An 18,763-nucleotide genomic window follows, 5' to 3' on the forward strand; every position below is an offset into this window, starting at 1 on the left:
ACCCCTGAGCCTCCTCTTTCCAGGCTGAGACCCCCCCAGCTCCCTCAGCTGCTCCTCGCAAGACTTGTGCTCCAGACCCTTCCACAGCTCTATTGCCTTTCTCTGGACTTGCTCCAAGAACTCAATGCCTTTATTGTCCTGATGAGCCCAAAACTGAACACAGGATTTGAGGTGCCTCACCAGTGCCGAGCACAGGGGGATGGTCACTGCCCTGGTCCTGCTGGCCACACTATTCCTGGCATTCTTGGCCACCTGAGCACACGCTGGCTCATATCCAACCATCTGTCAACCAGCAACCCCACCCCCCCGATCCTGTTCTGCCTGGGATTTCATTTTTCATACACAGCAGTCTTTTTCCAGCTTCTCAGTCCACAAACACTGTACAACATAGTATCCCTACGTCTCTAATACGGAAATGACTAAAGAAACTTCTACCACCATCACCAGAGATGAAAATCATCTGGGTTTTTGTTGTGCTTCATCTTGCAGCTCCTTTCCACGGTGTTCAGGTATAATGAGGGCCCCACAAATAGAAAGTGATGGCTCACTCTGCAGCTCAGAGACAGCAGCGGGAGAAACCAGTGGATGCCTGGTGCTTTCAGCTAAACTGAGTTGCTCTGGCTGCTGCAGTGTTTCCACAGTACAGAAAAGCACCAGAAAAAGCAGAGAAGAGAGAAAAACATCCTCACCTTTTCACAGCGAGCAAAATCTTCTAAACCAGGAGTGGGTGGAACTTTGTTTAGCTTAAAATGGGAATTTATGCAGGACATTCATCTGAAGTGCTGCATGGGCATCTGCTGTGAAGAGCAGAAATTTTTTATATTGCCACCTACAGATACTGTAAGCCCTTTTCCCCTTTCCAGGCAATAAGAACATCCCAGTGGCGTTTTAAGACATCCTGGCAGCTATTTCCAGCATACGTCTTTTTTAGACTAAGGCAGAGTAATTTCACCTGGAGTTTTTATGCACAAACCTGTCACTGGGACAATACAGGAAAACAATTTTGTCTTCTAAACTTTTATAGCATCACTATAACATATTCAAATGTAAAGCAACAGTGAAAATGAGGTGTGTTCCTTTGTGTAAACAACTCAGTCGTACAATGTAGCTGTTTGAAATCACTTTTATTAAAACTCATGCATACAGGTTTTGATTGGCAGTTTTAAGAGTATCACCTGATTAACTGCACAGCATGCAAAGATGTACAAATGTCATTAGTTACTTGTTTTAGAGGACTTAAAAAAATTTCAAGTTGTTTAAACATGATGAGTTATGCCCCTCTAATTGACTCCCTGCAAATTGGGGAATAGATCTACAGAAGGGTTAATGTTTCAGCACTGATAAGATTAAATTAAAAGTCCCTGTTTACAGTCTTAAAAATTGCAGAGGCAGTGATTTTGTATATGGAAGCTCAATGTAGGTAATGCAGGGTACCATGGAGAATTCCCCTAAGAAACACGTATGAATACCTGTTGATTATGGTATAAATATCAACGTCCAGTAATTTATACCTAGGGAATAATGAAGTATGCCATATCAGGGTAAGGGCGGGGGGGGGGGGTGAAACAATGAGTGCAAAGTGAATGTTAAATATTGGAAATTTTTTTTCTTCCAGACTTTTAGCACCATCAAGGGTGAGTGGATTCCTGAGAATGACTGAAAACTCTGCTGGTGAGTGAGGTTATTAAAATCATAGAATCACAGCACTGTTGAGGATGCAAAAGACCTTTAAGAATCTCTCAGCATGGAGCATTTTGAACAAATCCTCACAGGGAGCCAAGCACTTGGTACTTTATGGTGAATACTGGAACAAGGTAGGTACACTGACCTACCCTACGACACTTACTCCTGGCCATAGGTAAGGCAGAGCAGTTCACTCTCCTGTCATTGCCCTCTGCCGGGCATAGGAAGAGGTTGGAGCTGTTCTCACAGCTCTTGCCTACATCTCTACATAACTGAATTTGAAATGTGAGCATTGAAATAGCATGTCCTAAAATACTGGCTTATGTTGATCCTCCTGTTGAAGACATTTAAACACATGGATAGATCAATAACTACCTAAAGAAACCTGAACATAAGACTAAAGAATTGCCATGTTAATTCCCATATGTAAAAAGGCACTAAAATTTTCCAGACTATTAAGGTTTTCTATTGTTTGAAAGTAATAAGGTATTCCGGATATGCCTGAATGTCATTAAAAACGACAAATATTGTTGGATTAGACACATTATCAACCACGCTGTCATACAGGTCAGTAGGGTCGGCTGGGTTCTTTGGTGGTGGAGTGACTAGTCCAGCAGTCCCAGCACAGTACTGCCCAGTGAGGACCCGAGCCAAGTACATGTGTTTTTTGCCATTCGAATCCGGAACGGAATACCGATCCTGAGCAGAATAACTCGCATTAGCAGCAAAGTAGGTTCCATTTCCAAAGGCTGCAGCTGTTTGAAAAGACAACATTTTCAAATAGTGTTCTTATTATCATAAGAATCTCTAAAGCTCTCCCCTTTTTTTTAACTCTGTAGATGTTATAAATTTAGACAGAAAACTCCATAATAATACTTTGTGTCAGAATCAAATATGAACCCACAAAGTTATCAGGTTCTAGCACTTTTACTTCCTGAGTAAATCCAACCTCCTGACAGGAAAGTGAAACTACGTCTCCAGTGGTCATGTTTTAGAAAGAAATTGTGGCTGCCATTCCTACCTGTGCACAACCTGATATATATTTTGTGTATACTGGGCTTCATTTATTCAAGAAAATCTCAGTGTAAGGACCTCCAGAGGATCCACGTAGAGAAACACCTACTTTTGGATCCAGGCCATACCAAAGTGTCAGCTAGGTCTGAGTTAAGCTGCCCAACTTGCTCAAGATCAACTCAGCTCTAGGCATGTACAATGAAGTCTTAAGGAAGAAGACACTAAGAACAGAAATTAAGGACTTTTGAAGTAAGGTGATGGGGCCTCTAAGAGCAACTAGCACCTCAATGCAGTCCAAGATCCACTTCTTTGGATCCTGTCCTTCAACTTCAAATGCTAGTAAATAATAAACACAACATGACTGTACTAGAGCAACTGGGCAAAACAATCTTTGAACTAAGGCAGAAAGTCTTTATGCTAAATATTTAATAATTGTCTATTAAATAATTCCTCTATCATATAGATTATACTCTGGAGTTGTTTATTATTTTGTTCTCCAATTTCATTCAGTCTTCATGTTGTGCTGACAGCACTATAATGTTGGCATTCCATAGCACCCATACATGTCTAGGAATGAACTGATTTGGATAATGACTCACCATTCTTTCCAGCAAACCCGCGATTAAATCCACAGTGGTTGATCTTGCTCAGCGAGGATGCAGTTGTCCCATGAAATAGAAACTTCTCATTATTTTCCCTTTTGTTCTTTTTACAGAGAGATTTTTTTCTTAATTGGTATGGCTGCCAGAGGGAGGGATTTTGTACTCTTTCAATCTGCAAAATTACAAAATTAACTATATTTACTCTGGTAGGGACAAATATTTATCATGGCAGGAGAGCATTAAAATGAAATCAAACTGAAAGAATGACAGTCATTTTCACTATGCCCTGTTAGTATGTGATTTGGGTAGGGGAACTGAAAATGAAAACCTCCTAAAAAATCAGAAACCAAAGAACATTACAAGAGATTTTCAGGCTTAGTAATTTTAAGCATATGCTTGTCTTGTCTCTCCAGTATACCAGGTAAGCAGCAATCATGGTAGCTGTGCATTGTCATTTCTAGAAACAGGCTGCTGTACCACTGCTAGGGGCAGTGTTGGAAGATGCCTTCTGTACATCTCAATCATCTTTACTGATGATTTCCTCACTAAGGGATAGGCTGTAGTGATAGCATTACACTGAATTTGTTTCTCTTCTAGATCTAAGCTTGAAAGTCAACCTTGGTTCCTTAAATGCATAGCTTATCTACCCATAAGAAATTCCTATATTAAAATAAATTGGTGGGAGGATAGATGTTGCTGGCTCCCTATGCCAACAGTGTGAACATAGCTCAAGGGGAAGCAGTGTCTCTGTATCACAGTATAACCTGAAAGGCATTGCTGTAACAGCTTTCCATTTTTAGTGGTAAAAGACATCATGCCATTACATGACTATAATCGGTGTTCTGTGTATATTTTCCTGACCATGTTGTAAAATAGTCTAAAAAGCTTTATGGTCAGTCTGCAAGGACTTTATATTTTTCTTTGTGTTCTGAACATGTTTGCTCATGCTTCCATTTCAATATAGAATTTTCTAATTGAAAATATCACATTAACTAGTGAGTACCACTTTAGTTGAACACAGAGTCAGGCTGAAGACTGATGGTCACTGTTGTTGCACTATTAGAAGGCAGAAATGGCAGAACAACTTTTAAGAAATTTACTTAGCTTTTTATCCACCCTCTATAATGCCAGGGAGACTGACATATGAAAGGTGTATTGGGTTGTAGACACCTTGCAAAAATATATTTAGAAAGTCTGTTAATGTTTCTATTCCAAGCATGGACATTTTCACCCCCATAAGATTTCACCTTCTCTATGGTAAAGTTGGCACAGGTTGTCCTAAACCTCTTCTCAACTGCTTTATAATTCGGATGCGATGGATTGAGATTTACCACTCTGACGTCTTCATCTTGCATGTCTTCCCACTCCTTAGGGAGCTCTGTTGATTGCATATATGTAAAACAGAGATTACGTTATTATGATAGAAAACTAGCTCAGCTTCGCAGGCACATCTTAAAACCAACTGCATAGAGGGGGCTAAGAGGGCAGTACTGTTCACAATACTTTATTCTACAAGTACTGTCAAAGTACAATGTTAAGATTTTACATTTTCTCTAGTCCAATTATCCCCATAGCAATATCAAACTAAAACAAACCGGAAAAACCCACTTCATACACCACTTCCTTTGTCAGACTTAAGCATGAAATCTGTGCTCACTACTCAACGTATGTCCGGATGGTGCTTAATTTTAACATTGATTGCCTGGTCTCAGTCATACCTGCCACTACTTAGGAAAATCAAAACTGCTAGCTATTGAGTGGCCAAAACATGCAAAACCAAAGAAATCACACAAACAAAAAAAAAAAAACCAAAGAAAAGGCAAAAAAACCTTTATGTTTTATAGGATTCCTGAGATGGCCTTTATCAGAAGCATCATTGATTAATCACTATAAACCTTTTTTGTTATTTAACACAAGTGTAATTCACCTTCATTCCTTGACACACGCTGAATGTTTATAGTTTTTCCTTGGTTATCACAAGCCTGTAGAGTATTCAGATCCACCTTGTAGTTCTTCTTGTTAATTTTGACATTAAGATATGGTTTTTTAGCTCGTTTGGCATCCTCCAGCTGCATATTTGTCCATTTATCGAAAGCAACAAAGGTATCATTGCTTCCTAGATACCTCCATTCTACCAGCTTAGAAAGAAGGTCTGCCTTGAATTGTTCTTCTTCAGCATCCTTCATTTTTTGGATCATTTGTTGAACTTCTACCAAAACAAAACAGACATCCCTGCTAATACCAGAAATAGTAATTTCTGGGGGAGAAAGTTTATTGTCAAGCTGAATGGTGACATGCTTCCTTCTCTGGAGCTCTGCCAAAGCAGCAATTTGCCTCTCATCAAAACTTTCAATTAGCTCATTTGAAATAGTTGTTTCACTCTGTTCCTTTAAAATTAAATCCTTTATCCAGGACTCAGCTGCATCCACATTTTCTTGGCTTTCTCCACAAATTTGAAACGTGACTAAATTGACTTTCTTCTCCAAAATCACGGGCTTTTTCTTCTCGGTAGATTGCTTATTGCCCCAAAGGAAGGCTGTAGATAAATATATGTCAATTATTAGTTGTAAACAGAAGAACTCCAATTTGCCCATGCACACGGAAAACCCACCTACTTACATTTAACTATAGAAGACCATGGACTCTGCTGTGGATGAATCCACATCTTCTCTTTTCTTCATGCTTTCATAAAAGTCCTTCAGCATATTTGTCTGGAAGATGACGATTTTAATTGTCTGCAAATGCTGTACTGATTTTTCGCTTGCAAACTCCACTATGGCATCCAACATTTCATCAGCCACCTTTGCTGGACTCTGTCCTGCTCGACCTAAACAAAAAGAAAAGGCACGCAGCAGTGAACAGTTTCTTGTACAAGTCTACTCTTCCCCATATTAACTTTTCCCCAGTTTCTGAACTATCCCCATCACAGCCCTCGTTGCTTGCCCAAGAAAACACAAACCTGTTCCAATAGCTGGGAAGGCAACAGAGTTGTACATCTTTTGCTCACACTCCTTAAGCACTTTGGAGACCTGACCCTTCACGTCGTTATTGGAAATCAAGTGAATGATTTTACTGCATAACAGATTTCCACCCTGTGTGGTAATAAAGCCACTTTGATGCTGCCCAGCTGGAAGAGAGAAGATAAAGAAGGAGACATTTTCAAAGTGCCTATCTCTTCTGGTATGACAGCTGGTTCTACTGATCCTTGAAGAGAACATGAAAAAGTGGAAAGAGATCTACTGTGAGCTACATTATCCTGGGTTTCCCTGATTCTCTGGTTTTCTCTGTAAATACAGAATGCAGAGATTCTTTGAGGAATCAGTTCAAGTAAATGTGTGAGATCTCAATTTCCTGAGATCTGTGCTACAAAGCAGTTTCCTATTTAAGAATTTCCAATTTAAGAATTCTTAAATTTCCCATTGAAGAATTTAGGATGACTTTCAATACAGCTCACTTTTATTTCAAAGCATGCCAAATTCATTTCTATGAGAAATCCTTTCTTATGCCACTTCTTTTCTTATGAGCCTTTCTCAGCTCATAGAGGCCAACCCCAGGGAGCTGGAATTTTACGGCTCTACTGTTCTGCCAGAATGCAGAGAACAGAGGAATTATGATCAGGGTTGTCCTGGTTTCAGCTGAGTTAATTTTCTTCTTAGCAGCTGGTACAGGGCCGTGTTTTGGATCCAGGATGACAATAATGTGCATAACACACTGATGTCTAAGTTGTTGCTAAACAACTGGGAAAAGAAAAATTCTCAAAGTAGGTGTCAAAACAGGAAGGGGACTTTTCAAAATTCCAGAAAGTGAAAGCTGTCTTTTTCAGGTAAAACAGTTATGCCATCAGAATAGAGAATTTTAAAAGAACTTTACGTTTTCAGAGAGAACAACAACAATAACAAATAATCAAACCAAATAGTGTGTATCAACATGCATCAACATACCATATTGAGCACATTCGTCTACCACCTGGCAACCAGCAGCATCCATAATGGCTTTGAAGACCCCTTAAATCACACAACAAAAGCACAGACATTCATTAAGACACCTATCTCTACTCAAAACTCTGCCCAACTTGTGTACTCTACAAATGCCCTAAATTCTTGTATGGCAGGATCCCACAAAGTGCAAAACCTTGACCATTCCTCTAAGTACCCTCCATGACACACTGCACTGGCTGCAGACACAACACTGCCTTCACTGCTGATTACAAATCATTAAGAACAACTCCTATTTCATCGTTTCCCCAGCTAAACCCATACGGCCTTCACCAAACTCTCCCATGGCTTTGCATTTTCTCATTTGGTATCCTTCACGTGTCTCATTCACAATGTCAGAACCCTCTGCTTCTTACAGGTCAATTTACTTAACCAGGACTTTGCCTTATAATGAAACATTTGAGGACACGAGCAGTTTTTCAGAATTCTACTTGATCTGAAAATTCCCTTTTATTTAAACACTTTTGGTTTCAAGCAAGAAAAATCTGGTCAGATGCCGTCTACTTGGAAACTAAACCAAATATTCAGGACATGTAAAACAGCTATTTAAGATCTATTTCAGGATTAATCACAAATCCCTCTCTCTCATCTGAAAAATATTTCATAAAATTTTCCTTATGGACAATTCTTTCCCATACCCCCTTCTGAAAACTAGCTCAAATTTATCCCTAAAGAAGTACATCTTTAATACAATACCTGTTCTGGCATCAAATGACGAATTTGCTATGTTCACAATAACCTCTGTATCTTCCTTGGTAATATCTCCACTAAGTACTTGGAGTGCGATGGAACCAATCTTCATTTCATAAACTCCCAATACTTCAGTAGAAACAGGGCTAGTGAAACCTGAAAGGGAAAGAACATATCTTCAACCACTTCTCCTCTAGCTTGGGATATTATTCTCTTCCACTGATGGAAACTTCTATTTATCCTTTTAAGGAATATGCTCTAGATCGTTTGATGGATGTACACTGTCTCTGCTTTTCTCTTGACTCCATTTCTGACAGCTGGAAGGCACGGGATGCTTCCTGCTTAAAGGCTCTCAAAGTGAAACCATTTTCTATTCCTGTAAATTCTTGCAACATCAATCCAGAAAATGGCCTCAGGGTTTGTCTGATCTGACCAGCTCTGTAACACAGTTTCCTGAATTAACTCTTACAAGAAATGGAGTATCCAGCTTAAGCATTGCCAATAATGGAGAACCCATCACATCAGTTTTGCAAGTTATTTCATCTTTACCTTCACAGCTACAAAACTCTTCCTTACTTCTAGTCTAAACTTCTCTAAGTCTTATTTTATCTGCACACTCTTAACTTCATCTCCCTGGGACTCAGCAACTGAGAAGAGTGAGCTGGATATCCTTAAGAATAAGCCTCTGCCCTTGGTGCAGTTCACTCAGGTGCTTTTGCTATTGGGTCACATCCATTCTGTGTATATCTCTCTCTAAAGAGGAGATTAAAGGTACAGAAATACATGTTATTCATGGCTTGTTTGGCAAAGTTCTCTCACTCGGGTTTCCTATTGGGACACTCTCTTCCATAGGATAAGATTGGCCTCACCAAGAGTCGAGCACGCCCTCAGCAAAAGGAATTCCTACAGTTTTTAAAAATGGCATTTAAGAAGAAAAGTCCATTAGGAGGCAGCCCAATGGGAGGAAGAAAAATGCCCTGTGCCCTGATGATATTTCTCTTGTTTCCTGATACATATAAACCCACTCAAACAGTATTTACATTCTCCCCCGTGCCCACCTCCTGCCCCTCCACAACTTACTTGGCTGTGGTGCTGCAGCACTGCCACTTGCAGCTATCCTATGTTCTAGTTCAGTGTTAAAAGCCTAAGGAGAGAAAAAAGGTACCAAAGATAGTATTTCACAGTTTATACATGGAATGTTTCTATAAAGGATTAACAGCCACTTAGCCCTTGCTGAGCCCCCTAACAGAATTTACAGTCACATTCAGGTGTCACTAATAAGAGCAGAAGACCCAGCTAGACAGTGTGATAAGAGATAATGTCTCTGAATTGCCAGAACTCCTCTGTCAAAAGACGAGGGAGCATCTGCAGCCATTTACAGCCAGCAGTGAGGCCAATTTTGCCTGCATATTGTGCTTGCTGAGAGTTTATATTTCAGAGACACTGAAGAGACATCCCACTGTCAGTGACCCACAGCAGTAAGAAAGTGCTAAATTATTCCCTTAAGAAAGCAATATGACTAAAATATATTAGTAAGGCATAACCAGAACAGTATGTAACATAGACAGCTTTGTCCTGGGAAAAACTACCTGAATGCTATCAATGTCTTTTGGATGCAAGAGAAAATGAACTTCCTGGAGATTCTTCACAGTGTGACTTCGACTGAACTCAAACACCACATCAAACATTAACTTAGAAACAAGGCTTTTAGGAAATCCAAATCCACCAGTCCCAATAGCTGGGAAAGAGATTGATTTCAGTTTAAGTTTCTCAGCTTTCTTCAAGCAGAAATTGATTACATCTTCTAGGACCTGAAAAACACAGCAAAGATACTTTTTTTTTAAGGCATTATTCATTATTAGTATCCATTATTAGAGAGTAACCAGTAGGTGAAGGAGCTCTCAGGGCATCAAGGCATCTTTAAGGTCACTCTAACAGAAGCAAATGGAGCCAAGCCATCTAAATTAACTAAGCGAAAACCTGAAACTTCAGGACAGATCTCAAACACATCTGTTTTCAAATTTATTTATTTTATAATTTAAAGGTACCTTCTCTGTCTGTCCTCCATTCCACCCGGGTAGTATGGCATGAAACACGGAGCTGCAGGCCAGAGCATGTCCGCTGGTGCAGACCACACTCCCTGGACCAGAAGCCTGACTTTGTTTTTCTTTGTCAAACTCTACTTGGAGTGCTGGTCCAGCTCTTTCCAGCAAGGCTTTGCAAAGAGGCCCCACACCAAACTGCAGATCTGGGCCAACGCTGTTGACAACAACATCCGTCTGCAACAAGATTACAGCAAAAATATCTGTAACCAGACTTGGAGTCAAAATATGCATCCAGACAAACAGCACCGCCAAAGCCATACACGGCATAAGGAACAAGATGGCCCTGGAGCAATAACCTGGTTTTCAGCACAGCCTGTGGACACTGAGTCTTCCTGGACTTGTAGGGAATCTGTGGTAGGCAGCATCAGACCCACTGTGAATACCAACACCACAAGTACTATGTGTGAGCAGGTCATCCACCCATCCATCCATCCATCCATCCATAGCTCTCAAGGCCTCAGCAGAGGTGAAGCTGTGAATCACTTTATCCTGAGCAGGCACCAATGTTTTTGGGCAAGTGAAATAAACCCATCCTCTGCCATTTATCGCATCCCCACTCCCCAGATCCAGACTTCCCTCCATTTCCTTGTGAAGAACCACTGCAGTATTGCTCCTTCTTCTCCAGCATCATCACAGGATGCAAAACATAGGTATTGTATAAGGTAAACCTAATGTAGAAAGTTTAATGTCCCTTTCCTCCATTTCACTGATGTGGGATTGTCTACACCTTATCAGAAAAGCAGCACCTCATGCACCAAAATGAGGAGAAGGGAGGTAGTTCTGCTGTCATGAAGTAAACCGGTGAAATCCTGAAGTTTGGTGATTGCTTTGCTTTTTTGCACTGGAGATGTTTTAACTACAGAGTATTTTGATATGTCATACTGAGGTTCTTTTCATATCTGGTATTGCTTTCTTGGAATCAGCTTTTACAGGCACCAGCATGGCCACTGAAATGGCAGGATAATTATAATAATAGTAACTATACTCCAAAGTATGACAACCAGCAGTTGTTGAAAAAGATTTATCCCAAATGCACTCTATATCATTGAAGAAAAAAAAACATAAGGGGAAACCTACATCACAGGTGTAAATTGAGTCTTGATGGTCTAAATGAGTAGCACTTAAACCCTTTGCTAGCAAAATGAATAAAAAAAGAATAATGGGAGACATTTGGTCTGGTAAAACGACCTAAGCATGGACTCATTTATGGAGTCTCTTCTCTAAAACTCAGTAAATTCTTCACAGGCTGTGACTTTCAGCATCCAATGAAAAAGGGAAAAAAAAAGAAGAAACCTCCATTCTCCCTGTTAGCCTTCCCAAAACAGCAGCCCAGGCAGGTACTGATTTACCATAATATCCAACCAAGATACCTGCAGATCATCATGTTAAAAACAATTATAATATTTTCCCTCTGGGAAAAAAGCAAACGATTTTACATGTTGGCCTTAGATCTAGAAAAAAGGAAAGCAAGACCGAGCTGAGAATGAAACATCCTAACATTCACAGCTGCCCTCTAGAAACAGCTGCAGAGGGACAGATCCCAACTTGCCCTCAGTTTTGCAAGGTAGCATCCCTGTTTAGTTAGCACACAGCTTGTTTCCTTACATAGCAAGTGCCTTGTAAAACAGTATGACCTACTGTTCTTCCTTTTTAATTTAAATTTCAAGAAGATCTTACCATAAAGGTAGAGGGCAAGCAGAAAATCGAAGACATACCGTGGCTTCCTGAACGTTTTTCTCCTCTACATGGATGCAAAGTCCTTCATTGGTTGTAACCATCTTCACATCCTCTTTTGTCTTCTCCTTCTGCCTTTTTCTCAGCTTATAGCTTTCCACATGTGGTTTTGGGGAAGATGATTTACCTGAAAACACTTCTTTTACTGTCTCACTTAGAACCTGAATGGTTCCTTCTGCATTATCCACAAGGTGAACCTCCTTCAAGCTGCTGTCCCCCATGGATCCTTCCAAGGTCTCCTTGATGGCGGATGCAATTGATTCTGCACATGTCTGCAGTGGAAAGCCAAAAATGCCTCCGCTTATAGCAGGCAGAGCTATGGAACAACAATTGTATGTTTCAGCTAGTTCTAGACTTTTCTTCACTGCCTTTTTTAACAACCATATACACTTTTCTGGGTCCTCCTTCCTCCACCTGGGCCCAACAGCATGAATGACATTCTTGCAGGGGAGATTCCCAGCGCCTGTGAGAACTGCGCTCCCGGGCTGGAAACGCCCGATCATCCTCACCCGCTCATCGCACTCTTCTTGCAGTGCTGGACCAGCAGCTCTTGACAGTGCCTCAGCAAGGCCACCAATGTGCTTTAGGTCTTCATTAGATGCATTCACCACAACATCAACAGGATAATCACTCAAGTCACCTTTATACACTGCTACTACAATGCCATGTGGCAGTCTTGTTTTGTAGTAGAGCTTTCTTTTCGCTTTATCACCCTCCCATTGTTGTTGTTTTTCTTCTTCTTCCTTGATCCTAATGAAACAGCTAAATTTCTGCTTTGCCTCAAAAACACATGAATCTTTTCTCTCAATGAAGAACTCTTTGGCTCCTGGCTTATCAATTAGCACATTTTTTGAGTAAAGGGATGAGACAAGGTTTTCAAACATCTTTACTGCTTCTGGCACTTCTGCTCTTGGTCCCCTCAGGGAAATACATGGTGTCTTGATGTCATAACGTACTGTCACACCTTTCTTCCTCAAGTCACAATAAGAATCAGATTTCTCCTTCTCTATGAACTCTACCACCACTGAATTTGCTGGGATTGTTTCTTCCACAAGCGTGTTTTTATCTATAAAATCATTAAGCTTCTGATAAACCTCTCTGACAGCCTTAGAAAAGCCAGCAATCATCACTTTATTTTGTTTTCCAACAGACTGCTCAGTGATTACCATTTCCTGGGAAGAACTGTATGTCTTGTGCAAGGAGACAAGAAGTTTCTTCCACTGCTCTTTTTTAATGACCTCACCGTCCTCCACATTGATGCACTTGGATTCTAAGCCGGTTTTTATTTGCTTTTCTGCTTCTAAAAGATCTCTGCGAGTATCTCCGTACAGCAGCACAGTATCCTCCTCAAGTTCATAAAAGCTATTAATTTTTTTCTGAAGGAATAACGTATCTGATGTCTTTTTATTATCTAAACCCTGTAGATAGTGGAAAACAAGGGGTTCAATGGACACTGATGCACAAGGCATACTCAACACCTTTTCCAGTAAGTCAGCTTTGATTTTATAGACTTCCGCAGGCAATCCACACAACTGAACAGCCTTTTTTCTGTCATCATAAAAGATCTTGAGGCACGGATATTCCTTGTGAATATTCTCTTCTAACCCAGCATTGTGCAGCACAGCATACTTCCCTGGGGTCACTGGCACAGAAATTTCTATGCTTTGTTTTTCCCTTTCACTTTGCTTCATGGCCTTTTCCATGCATTCCCTCACTTCCTTCTCTGCCCTCTCCACTGCTGCTCTGCTGCCTGCCATCACCACCACGTCCTCAGAAACATCAGTTACCATCATAGAAACATCTTCCAACAACCTGTTTCTCACATCTCCCCAATCTGCTGAGTTTACTTTACATTTTATAGCTGTGTAACGTGCCATGATACGTGAGAACTCAGTAGAAGCATCTTGCTTCCACGTCTTGATCAGCTTAATCATTGTCTTGTTCTGCTCGGAGAGAGATGATGATGGGCACAATGTGACTTTGGGGTTTGCATGGTCTGCCTGGGGCCACTTGAGCTCACAATGGCAAACTGCCATTTCCTGGTTTATGCCTCGGATCAGGTTATCGTGCCTTTGTAAAAACTGCCAGACATACGGGTCTAGTGGCACCCCAACGGGGTCTGGCATCCTGATAGTTGGTCTTTCTCCTCCATAGAGAGCTGTTCCCAGGGACTGGTAATAGGGATGCACAGAAATCAGCGTCTGTTCCAGCAAATGCTGCTTTTCCAAGACCGTGTTTACATCTGAAAGGCAATGCACATATGTACACACATACAGATATTATTAACTTCAGTTATTCAGAAAGTTAACTGTGAAAGCTGAAGTCATGGACAGATCCTACTCTCTCTACCTGTAGGTACAATTAGTGCTGTATTGCAGACAAAGACCTCTGCAAATGGGCAAAAAACACTACTGCAAACAAACCATGCACAAAGCAGGTATTAAAAGGAATCTTTGATAAGATAAAAATAAACACCAAAAAGAAACCAAAGCAGGGAAAACCACAAGAGATTCTGAAACCCTAGACATGCAGCAGTATTGCTAAATCCAGAGCACTCAGGAAGAAGACAGCACACGCTGACTTTGGTGACAGCAAGCCAGGCTTTCCCTAATGACCGAATCTGCAGTGATTTGCTTGCGGGTTGTCTGCCTGTGAGCACCTTGGTCAGGTGCAGGACAGTGTTACCTTTGGGATCACAGAAAGCAATGATGGCCGAGTTCTCCTCAGGGAAGTGCTGGACATCTGACACAGGCCCCCCTCCATTCCGCACACTCTCAAAGTAAACTGTGAGGTAATCTGGGGAAAGGCTGTCCGGCAGGTTTTCGGCCTTGATGCTCCGTGTCAGTTCAAGAACCCTGGCAGTCATTTTGAATTCTCTGACTCTCTTGTGCTGTAAACATTTTTTCACAAATTCTTCAGTATCTGTAAAGAGAAGAGCAGTATGAAGTGACCATGTTTTCCTGGGTCATTATCAGCCTCAGCTATCCGTCCTGGAGCCCAGTCTCCCACCTGTCCCTGTACTTGGAACAAAAGTGTCTTGGGTGCCAGATATCTCTGTGTTGTAATAAAAGGGGAGAAGCACACACCAGTGTTACTCTCTGTTATTCACTACCACTATGTCTCTGCTCCCATCTCACAAGTACCCTCTCTTCAAAAATGAGACCTTATACAGCTCAACAACCTGCAAAAATCCCCACACTCAGTGCACTTCTAATTCCTCTTCATCTAACCCAAGCCCAGATGGAAACAACGAACCACTCTCATCCAATTTCAATGAATGGAGACGCCACCATTTTACTTTCCTCAGTGTAACACTGGGGTCACGGGCACTTTTGCGGAGCTGTATGTAAGACATCGTTCCTGAGAGAGTGCAACCCAGGTACTTTCACAAAACAGTCTGGATCTCTCACAGGAGAGGAATCAAGCTCTGAAAGTTATTACTCGTACATATACATGGCGATGAGTGATGGAGTCCCCCTCTCTTACCAATACTTTTTATAAAGGTAGCTACAGCAACATTTATTTCAGGTATCACTTCCACAGTGAAGTCCTCATCTACAGTCAGGCCGCTGATGTTCTCCAACAGCAAACGTAAGCAGTTTGGACTGCATTTTTCTAAGTTTTCAAACACCACTGAAGGTGAGGTCTCTGCACAGCCAGCGTCTTCCTCGAGTTCACCACTTGGAGCAAAACTCTCTGCAGCACAAAGAGAAGTCAGTCACAGAAAGTGTCGGTACACATTTCCTGGAATAAACAGATTCTTCTTACCCTTTCTCTCCTTTTCTTTCCCAAGAAAACAGATTGTTAACCAAACAAGTTCTGCAGGGTACCCCTGGACATTTTGGGATCCAAAACAGCCCAGATTCAATATTCTGCAAGTTGCAGGCACCTTCTTTGGTGGCCCAAAAACAGCCACAACTAAACAAGTCCAAGGTCACTTTGTTTTGTGTCTTGGGGCCAGAGATTAAACTCAACTAAAATCCAGTGAGATCATTTGCCACGGCTGCTCAGCTGTCAGTAGGGATTGGTTGCAGCCTCTGCAGCCTCTGCATCTGTTTCTTAGCCCTGGTGCAGGTGTAACAAGGCTGAACACAGCTCAGGACATCCACAGGCACCACAGGCCACCAGTAGTCCTGCATGACTCCATGTAAAGCTCCCTGATGACCACCATGCCCTGCCATCAGTGCAGCATGAAGTTAAAACCAGGCCCATTGTCCAGGTCTGGCAAGGTGAACTCCATTCGTGGTGATCAAGTCTGCAGTGCCCCCACACAGACATTCCTTCCCTGTATCACCTGAGTCACAGTACCAAACTCAGGAACTTTCAGCAAAACTGCCCACAGAACTGGAGCCACGTATGCAGAAAAGCAACAAGATCTTTGTTTTAGGAAGAATCAGAGAGTGAGGATAGCATTTTACCTTTTGTTTGAAGCTTGCTCATGGCATCCAGAGCCTAAAATAAAGTGAAAGCAAAATATTAGTGACAGATGTGATTCTGTTACCACTGTTTCAGAGGTCTGGTTGAGATTATAATTTTTGTTCACCTTTGTGGGAGCTAGTTTTTCTTCAGGTGTCTCCTCCTCAGTAGCTAGTGTGCTTTCTGGCTCTGTGACAGTCAACTTCACTATGCCTTTTCCTTCCAAATGCAACTCATGAGGCTGTTTCTGAAGAACTCGTTGCTTCACTAAATAAAACCAAAACACCCAAGTGAAAATCTGAATAGAAATACAGCTTTGGACTATGTAGTGCTTTCCCACCATTACATTAGGACACTGTCGTGGTTTAGGAATGGCATTCCTCAATTTATTGTTTCCACTGAAACACCCCACATCACGTGCCGCTCGCTCAACACTCCCCACCCCTGCACTTCCTGGTGACAGGATGGAGAGCAGAACTGGAGACATAGAAAATTAAAGATCACAGTGTGAGCTAAGGACATTTTACTAGAAATCAGAAAAACGGGCAGTAACATCCCCAGTACTAATAGCAGAGTGTACAAGAGAGGTGAGCACTTCAGTCACCATTGCTCACCCAACCGCTTCTTGTGCCAAGCACTGGAAAACCACCCTCCCTCCCCGTTCCCCTGGCGCTTGCTGAGGTTGGATCAAATATCCCCTGGGTCCTGGCTGTGCCCCTCTTGGCTGCTGCAAAAGTTATCCCTGTCCTAGCCGGACCCAGGGCAGACACATTAGCTGTCCCACGAAATGAAAGAGCTTTCAACTCCAACACTAACACAGTACAAACAAGGCGTTCTGCCTGAAAAGAAACGGAAGAACAGCAGAGGACATTATTTCCCCGAAGAAACACGAGAGGTGCAAAGCTCAGCTCTATCACATGTTTCACGTTGGTAACCACCCCCAACCCTTTCACATCCTCTTCCAGCCAGTGCCAAAATGGCTTGTGGCTCTATGTGCTGAACTTACCGGCTCCTTGAGTCAGCAACTGGGAAGCATAAGGCAAGGAAAAAAGTATACATAATATATCTGTGTGTGTGTGTTTAAGGATGTACATGCATGTATGTACACATCTAACTCAACTGCAGCTAAATCCTTTCCACCTGGCTGCAAGTTTAGAGAAATACATGCATGTTATATATCAGGGATTCTTTAATATGTATCTGTAGCTACTACATATATTGTTTGATTAACGTAACCGGCAGATGAACCTTAGGATTAAAGGGTGGGCTCAGTTCCGCGCACACTGTGTCTCACCTAAAAAATCCAAATGCACAGGCTGGAAGGTGTAAAGACCTTCCCCGGATCTTCGCTCGCGAAGACTGGCCATTATTAACATAACCTTTATTATCCCAAGAGCAATCTGGACAATACTACTGTGCATCAAGATTAATATATATGCATATATAGCTCGTAGGATATATTTATTAGCTTACAGCCTTTCTGCAAAATCTAGAGGATAGTACTAAATACCAAATCAGAGCATATAGATAAGAAAATATCACAGAATCACAGAATCTTCTGAGCTGGAAAACACCCACAAGGATCACTGAGTCCAATTTAGGTCCTGCACAGGACATCCACAAGAATCCCACCATGTTTAGAGACTATCTACACTGTATCTTATGGGGTGTATACGGCATCTATGTACTATAGATACTGTATATCACGTAGTAGACAGGAGATATTATTACAACAACTAAGTTAGTACGTATCTTTTAACTTGCAGGAACTTTAGGCTTGTGAGCTGTCTCTCGCAACACACTCTCCCCGCAGGGAGCCCACACGATGATCCTTAACACCCCGGCCCCTGGACCCGCCGGGTCACCCGCCCCGACCCGCCCGGCCCGGCCGCTCACCCTCGGGGCTGGCGAAGCAGACGAGGAGGTGGCCGGTCCCGGTGTCGGCGTCGGTGCCGGCCCGCAGCTCGCACTCGCCGCCTCCCGAGCGCTTCTGGCTCTGGAAGTAGCAGAGCAGCTTCTTCCTCAGGGCGGGCGGCGGCTCGGCGGAGCCCCAGTCCCCGCGCACCAGCAGCGGGAAGGCGCCCGGCCGCTGCCCCGCCATCGCCGCACCGACGGCTCCGCTCCCCGCCGCTTTCGCTTTCGATTCCCGGCGCGCCGGGCCGCGCCTTTTCCCGGCAGGCACCCGCCTCTCGGGGCTCCGCCGCCGTCTGTCGCGATACACCTGCCCCGGGCCGGCTCCTCGGGCCCCCCGTCGCAGCCTCACACCCGCGCCCTTAAATTTCCCTCCCCCTCGAACACCCAGAGCTGCCTCGGGCACCCCCTTCACCCGACAGAACGTCCTCTCTGCCCCTGTGCCGGGGCCTGCCAGCCCGTGTCGCTGTTGTCCCAAGAGTTCTTTTACCCGCTGTGCAAGAGGCCAGTCCACACACGCAGTCGAGGCATTTCATTTATTTACAGGTGTGTGCAGAAAGAGGCGCTGAGTGGCAAATCCACAAAGCCAGCACAGAGGCTACCAAAGCGGTTT

General features: G+C 42.7%; 1 protein-coding gene across 1 annotated transcript; it reads right to left on the reverse strand.

The window, feature by feature from the left end:
- Positions 1 to 1,113: 1,113 nt before the first annotated feature.
- LOC126652610 (protein mono-ADP-ribosyltransferase PARP14-like) lies at positions 1,114 to 18,432 on the reverse strand. Its single transcript, XM_050339546.1, is given in 18 exon segments — positions 1,114 to 2,438; positions 3,297 to 3,471; positions 4,547 to 4,677; positions 5,227 to 5,835; positions 5,919 to 5,937; positions 5,939 to 6,126; positions 6,259 to 6,426; positions 7,241 to 7,303; positions 7,991 to 8,140; positions 9,065 to 9,128; positions 9,574 to 9,795; positions 10,033 to 10,263; positions 11,805 to 14,065; positions 14,509 to 14,745; positions 15,310 to 15,519; positions 16,242 to 16,275; positions 16,367 to 16,506; positions 18,136 to 18,432. Coding segments are annotated over 18 exon segments (5,397 nt in total). The 5' UTR covers positions 18,341 to 18,432; the 3' UTR covers positions 1,114 to 2,148.
- Between the last annotated feature and the right edge of the window lie 331 nt (positions 18,433 to 18,763).

Source organism: Myiozetetes cayanensis, unplaced genomic scaffold (assembly GCF_022539395.1).
Source record: "Myiozetetes cayanensis isolate MyiCay16 unplaced genomic scaffold, myiCay2020 scf9, whole genome shotgun sequence".
Taxonomy (NCBI): Eukaryota; Metazoa; Chordata; class Aves; order Passeriformes; family Tyrannidae; genus Myiozetetes; species Myiozetetes cayanensis.